Source organism: Ictalurus punctatus, chromosome 7 (assembly GCF_001660625.3).
Source record: "Ictalurus punctatus breed USDA103 chromosome 7, Coco_2.0, whole genome shotgun sequence".
In the NCBI taxonomy this organism is placed as follows: domain Eukaryota; kingdom Metazoa; phylum Chordata; class Actinopteri; order Siluriformes; family Ictaluridae; genus Ictalurus; species Ictalurus punctatus.
In genome coordinates, this window is record NC_030422.2 from 22,976,188 (window position 1) to 22,982,227 (window position 6,040).

Here is a 6,040-nt window from a genome sequence, read left to right on the forward strand (position 1 = left end):
CTCTCTGCTCTTCCATGAACATATAGTTCTGTACACTGGTTTCCAAAAAACTAGAACCGTTTGATTATTGTGACATAGTGAGCTTTTTGGAGAAATATACTGTATTATCAATGAACTGAAGATTTTCTTTAAAAATTCTCTGAGAGTTTTGTTTGAAACAGTAAAAGTGGATGGCAGTTTGCCGTGTCATTCAATAAACTTCTTCCTGTAAAAGTATTTGGAAGTGTTTAATGAAATAAGTAGTGAAATGTTCTGAACTATGTCTACAATTACCATTTCCATGAGTTTTACTCTACTACTTCATGGTAACTGTGATAAACGCTAAACTAATGATTTTACTATTGTGCTTTATGAAAATTATGCTCATTACATTTGAACTATGATATAATAGTAACTACTCTTAACCATGACATGAAATGGCTTTGCTGCCATTTATTTTTATCAATAGAAATATTATCACAGGCAACCCATGGAACACGCCTATTCCTATTGGTAAATATATTAAAAAGAAATTGGGCTTATGAGAGAGTATACTGTATGTTCTAACCTCTCTGTCTCTCTGTGTCTGTAGTGGCAATGTACAGGGAGCCTTCGTTGCATGACATCGGTGAGCAGAGTCCACCATGGAAAACAGCCAAAACTTCAGACTCTCCTGTTAACAACGATGACAAGAATGACCCTTTGCCTCCTAAAACTAGCGCCTCCTAGCGACCGGAGGATATAAGACTGGAGCATATGCCAATATACAAAGGGAAATGGCATGGGAATGATAAAAACAGTCAATGCAGTCATATTATTGATGCCATTACCCATGATTCAGGAGCTCAATGAACCCTGCCTGATGGACTCCTCTTCTTCTGTTACCGCCTTCCTGTTTGAACCTGGGAATTTTTTGAGCAATAAGAACCCTGAGTCATTCGGGGTGTATGTTTTAAGAGAGAAATGAGCTGTGATACCATTCAGCACATTTTTTTTTTTTTTGCCTTTTGTCTGACCAATGTCAGTTTCAAACACTGTCATATGACACTGGAAGATCCTGACATTTGGCTGTATTGTTTTGGAACCATCTGTTTGTGTTGTTGTGCGCATCCTGTGCAGTCTTTCTCCTGTATCTCTAAGCCGAGTGTAATCTCCTCCTTGCCTTCTAGGCTGTTTGATTAGTTTGTGACATAGAGTCAATTTTCCACTCCACAGCACAGGAAAAACCCACCATGTACTCCAGGGTACCATTAAAACACTTGCATGCCTGTGTGAGGCTCACACACAAACACACCCACACACACATATATATATAAAGAATAAAATTTGATTTAAAAAGAAAAAAGAAAAAGAACACACACACACACACACACACACACAGGAGTAATACATTCTCCCCTTTCTGTATGATAATGCTGTAAAGATTTCCACCCCAAGGAGCTAAAAAGCTTTCTCTGCCCATATACAATAGCCCCAAAACTGATGAAAGTGTGTGTATGTGTGAGAGGTGACTCGTAACTGTGGAAACTGAAGTACATTATCACTTTCTTTTGCTTTGATTGGTTTTTGTCAGGATGCCCTGGGAGTAATATTCCTGCTGCTCTCCTTATTCCTCTTCCATTTCATCTTGTCTTTTCTTTTCTTTTCTTTTCTTTTCTCAAAAGCTGTTTAAGGCTGTTTAATTTGCTAAGCAATCAGTTTGGTGCTTTCTTCAAGTCCATGGTCTTGTAATCAATGTTTGACCACATTTGACCAAAGGCAATTATTGGAAAACCAAGCATAAATTGTCTTTCGTCTTCCAGTATTATATAACATTCTCAGCAGTATCATGTTCATTTGATTCAGATTTTTTCCAAGTAACAGTGTCATATTTCAGCTCTAATAATAATGTCTCTAATAATTTTGTGTATGCTACCTTACAGGGCTTTTAAACCATAAAAATTATCCACTCCCCCTGCCCATGAAAGTCAGTCCCTAATCAGAAAGGTCTTTCCTAATTAGAGAGAACTTCTGATTGAACTTGGTGATAGAGTTCTGGAGCAACTGAAATAACAATAAGTCAGGATCCAGCACCCTGAAATAGTGTGCAACATGGAAGGCAAATAGAGCACACTGAGGTTACGTGCTGATTGTAGAGATGAAGAGAGAATAGCAATGTTGCTGTTTAGATCAATGCAATAATCTTCTCTAACTGCATTAGGGAGGTATAGTGATGGAAAGATAACAGATAACAGTTAACAGACTGCTTCATCAGTCTTAGGAATCACTGGCGTTTATTTATCGCACTGAAAAACTGGTTAACTCTAAAATTGAATAACACTGAAACAACAAATACAAACTTGCTTTAGAATTTGTAACCATGAATTTATTTTTAGCTCTAAATGCCTTACAATACAACATTATAGTACGGGGGGGACCCTCTGTACACTCTGAAGGGCTAATTTCATCCATAAAGTTAAGCTATTCTCCAAATAGCTGTGGTTTGTCACATATTCTCTTCATAATCCAAACAATAGGCCAAAACAATTTCCTAATAATGAATAAAAGATGAGTAGGGACAGAAAAAAGTACGTGGATGTTTTCATAACTGAAGGAAAAAAGGAAGACGCCTTGGAGGTTAAACCTGATTAAGACCTAGTGGCCTGGTCTAATTAATGACTTCAATTACGCTGCTAAATTGTTCTTTTAGTCTCTTATACTCCCTCATGCCACATTGTCTCATGTGCCGAAGGCAGAGCTTGAGATTTGCATACGCTTTCACAAATCAGACCATTTAAAGACCAAGGCTGGTTTCTACCATAGCCAGTTACAGAGGAGATTTACAGATGTTTTTAGGCTATGTAACTAGCTGAGATTCATCTATACTAATTATGCTACAAATATTAACGCTGTGGGAGAATTTCAGAATGGTTTAGATTACTTAATATTAAACAAGGAGCTGTATTTCTTAGCATGTTTTACTCTGGAGAAAGTATCAGATAAACTAGCTAGCTGCTAAATGATTGCTATTGAAAGCCACTTTTATTCATGAGATCATTTTAACTGTATGTCTGCATGTTTTACATGATTTTCTCAGCTTTCTTCTAGCAAGATAAGCCTGAGGACAAAACATCTGAAGTGGTGGTTAAAAGAGAGGGGAGAACTTGTTGTATATTGTGAAGTTCTTCATTTTGTTCCTATGCCTGGCTACTGTTGAAGTAACTTGTATAGACAAACATTAAAAAGGTTTTGTGTTAGAATATGCATACAGCAAAAGCCTACACCAATTATCACTTTATTTGATACACTGAGTGCTTTCATTTGATACACTAACTGCCAAATTCAAGTCATAGCTAAATAGTTATGTGGAATTGAATTCAGAGTTGAATTGGTGCTGATGGCGGTATATTTTGTATAATTGTTGTTAATTTATATTTATATCAGTTTAATTGTGTCACAAACTGAGTGGGAAGGGGATGCGGTTGTGAGTAAAATTTTACAAATTTACAGTCACATTTATGGTCAGAAATTAGAAGCTAGAAATCATTACCCAAAACAAGACTACAGGGCAAACTGGAACAAAGTTTTTTTTAAAAAATATGTGGGAAAAAAAAAATTAAAAAAAGGAAACCTCGCAAAAGAAAATCAGTAAACAAAATGGTATATTCAGAGATAGTGAACATAAATGAAAGACAGGTGTGATTAGTAAATAGGTGAGTGAGAGCCATGTAATGTGTGGACTGGAGTCTGTTGTGACAGTCTGTTGTAATCGATCTACTTAAAGTGAAGTTGGCATACCCAATTTAAAGTTAAAATCAAAGTACACAGGTCAGTACAGAACAACACACTAGAAGGAAGCAAATGTAAATTGAACAAATCTGAGAGATCATTCTTGGTACTGTAGATGGAGACAAAGTTCATTAATAAGATCTTTTTTACTGGTAAACTGTAAATACTGTGAAAGCCAGGCAAAATAACAAACACAGTGAATGTAATGTTAACATATTTCAAAGGGCAGTAGAAGCAAAGATTCCCAACTGGTGACTAAAAGGCTGTGTGGTCAAACCCAAGAACTGTCAAAGAGCCACCTTTGGACCATTAAACAAAACTCTTAACTTTCAGATCCTCAGCTCTGTGATTGACTTGGTTTTCAGTTTACAAGTTTGTCAAAAGTATAAATTAAAATGCAAGAATTAAGTATTCATTGTTAACAAAAGTGAGAAAATATTACAGCTTTCATTTTCATTTCATTAAATTTAACATTAACAATTAAATATAAGTTATTGTTTGTATACAATGTGATGCTTTGTGAAGTAATAACTTAAAACAACAGACTTTTTTGGAAATAAATTCTAAAACAAACAAAAAAAACTAACAAACAAAAAAAAAAAGAATAACTACACAACTCGCAATTTCTTTCAGCCAATTTATGACTTCAGCGTCATCAACAAAAGTGTGATGACTTGAATCTAAACCTATATATTGATCTAAAACTTTCAAATAACACCCAATACTCCAATTTTAATCTCTTCCTTCAAATTCTCCTGGGGACAAAAAAAAGATCAATATGGCTTTCAGATCATTTAACAGATCAGATTATGATAAAATGATGCTGTGCCATCTGTACTACTCCACTACCTGCTGAACAAATCTTAGGACTAATATACTTATTGCTATTTGCACTGTTTCAGGTTCAGGCTTACATTGATCACATTGAGACAGCTGTGTATATGAAATCTACCTAAAATGTAGAGTGAGATAATTTAGGCAATATATGCAGCAATGTAGTGCTACCCAGCTTCTTCTTATTTGTAGATTTTACATTTTAAAATATTTTTTATTCAGTATTTTGCTTCAAAGATGTGTATTATCATTTATCGTGAGTTAGTGTTAGTTCCTGAAAGTTACTTTGCAGTGATGCTTATCCAAAAAACATATCCATGTGGAAGGAAATGTTTTCTTGCTTATTTATTTATGAGGTTGTGATGTGTGGTGATTGAATTCTTTGCAATATCTAAACTCTTCTCTGCTTTATGAGAATTCTGTGTATTTCTGATTTATTGGAATTCCTTCATAACTCAGACATTGCATCAAAGAATTATTAATGTGTGTGTGTGTGTGTGTGTGTGTGTGTGTGTGCGTGTGTGTGCGTGTGCGTTCACGCGCATGTGTTCCATGTCTTCCCTCTACTGTTTTCCTTCTGTTTCTATGTCAGTAAGAAATGAGTGTATTAATAGGGTGTGTATAACACAGTTGATTCCTGGTATGTTTTATATGTGTGTGTCCATATGAGTGTGTGTGTGAAAGAGAGGAAAGTTAAAGAGAGAGATAAATGAGGCATGTAGAGTTTCAAAAGACAAATCTATACACTGTATCCTGGATAGACAGGCTCTGCCAAGCAGATTAAATGAAGTGTATTCAGAGGAAACATGCCCAATCTGAGTGATGCTTGGTGGAGGAGTGTTGCTTATTGTGAAGGGGTATGTGTGTGTGTGTGTGTGTGTCGGTTTGAGGTGTAGCCCAAGCCCTGCATCTGCAATGCAGCAGAAAAGACAAAAAAAAAAAAAAAAGAAAGAAAATCCCGCCTTCCTCACACGGTCCAACTAAACGGTGATTCCCTCTGAGCAGTGGCTCTCCTCTCAGGCGCTAAAGTAATTATTATACTCTCCTGTTTTCCCCTTCCAGAAACTTTACTCTTTCCCACTCCTTGATGTTCGGTTGCGGTTATGTGGATGTGGAGGAGTACACACAAGTGTCTCCATTGTTCCCAGATTTTAAAGTGATTTTTTTACGTGAAAATCTGTCACAATGTATCATCATTCTAGAATGGTGATGAATTTAAAGCCACTCTAAACATTATACAAGGTGGATTTTATGATTAAACCCTCTCAGAGTAATTCATTTGAGTGAGCAGACTGGTCAAAGTGTGAAATTAGTTTTTCCGAGTTAGTGTTAAAGACGTGTGAAAGACGAGTGTTGTGTCATAAAATATATGAGCCAATCAGGTTCCGATATGCAAATACTGGACATGAAACACTGTTTTATCAGGAGTAGAAGAAGTGGGTGAAGTGCATGTAGGGTT

At 36.0% G+C, this 6,040-nt stretch overlaps 1 protein-coding gene across 1 annotated transcript in view; it reads left to right on the forward strand.

Moving 5' to 3' along the window:
* Nucleotides 1-3,447, forward strand: part of fgf11a (fibroblast growth factor 11a) — a 78,893-nt gene extending 75,446 nt beyond the window's left edge. Inside the window, exon 5 of the mRNA XM_017471146.3 lies at nt 572-3,447. Coding sequence (XP_017326635.1) covers nt 572-708 — 137 coding nt within the window. The 3' untranslated portion in view covers nt 709-3,447. The remainder of the gene's footprint in view (nt 1-571) is intronic.
* The last annotated feature ends 2,593 nt before the right edge of the window (nt 3,448-6,040 follow it).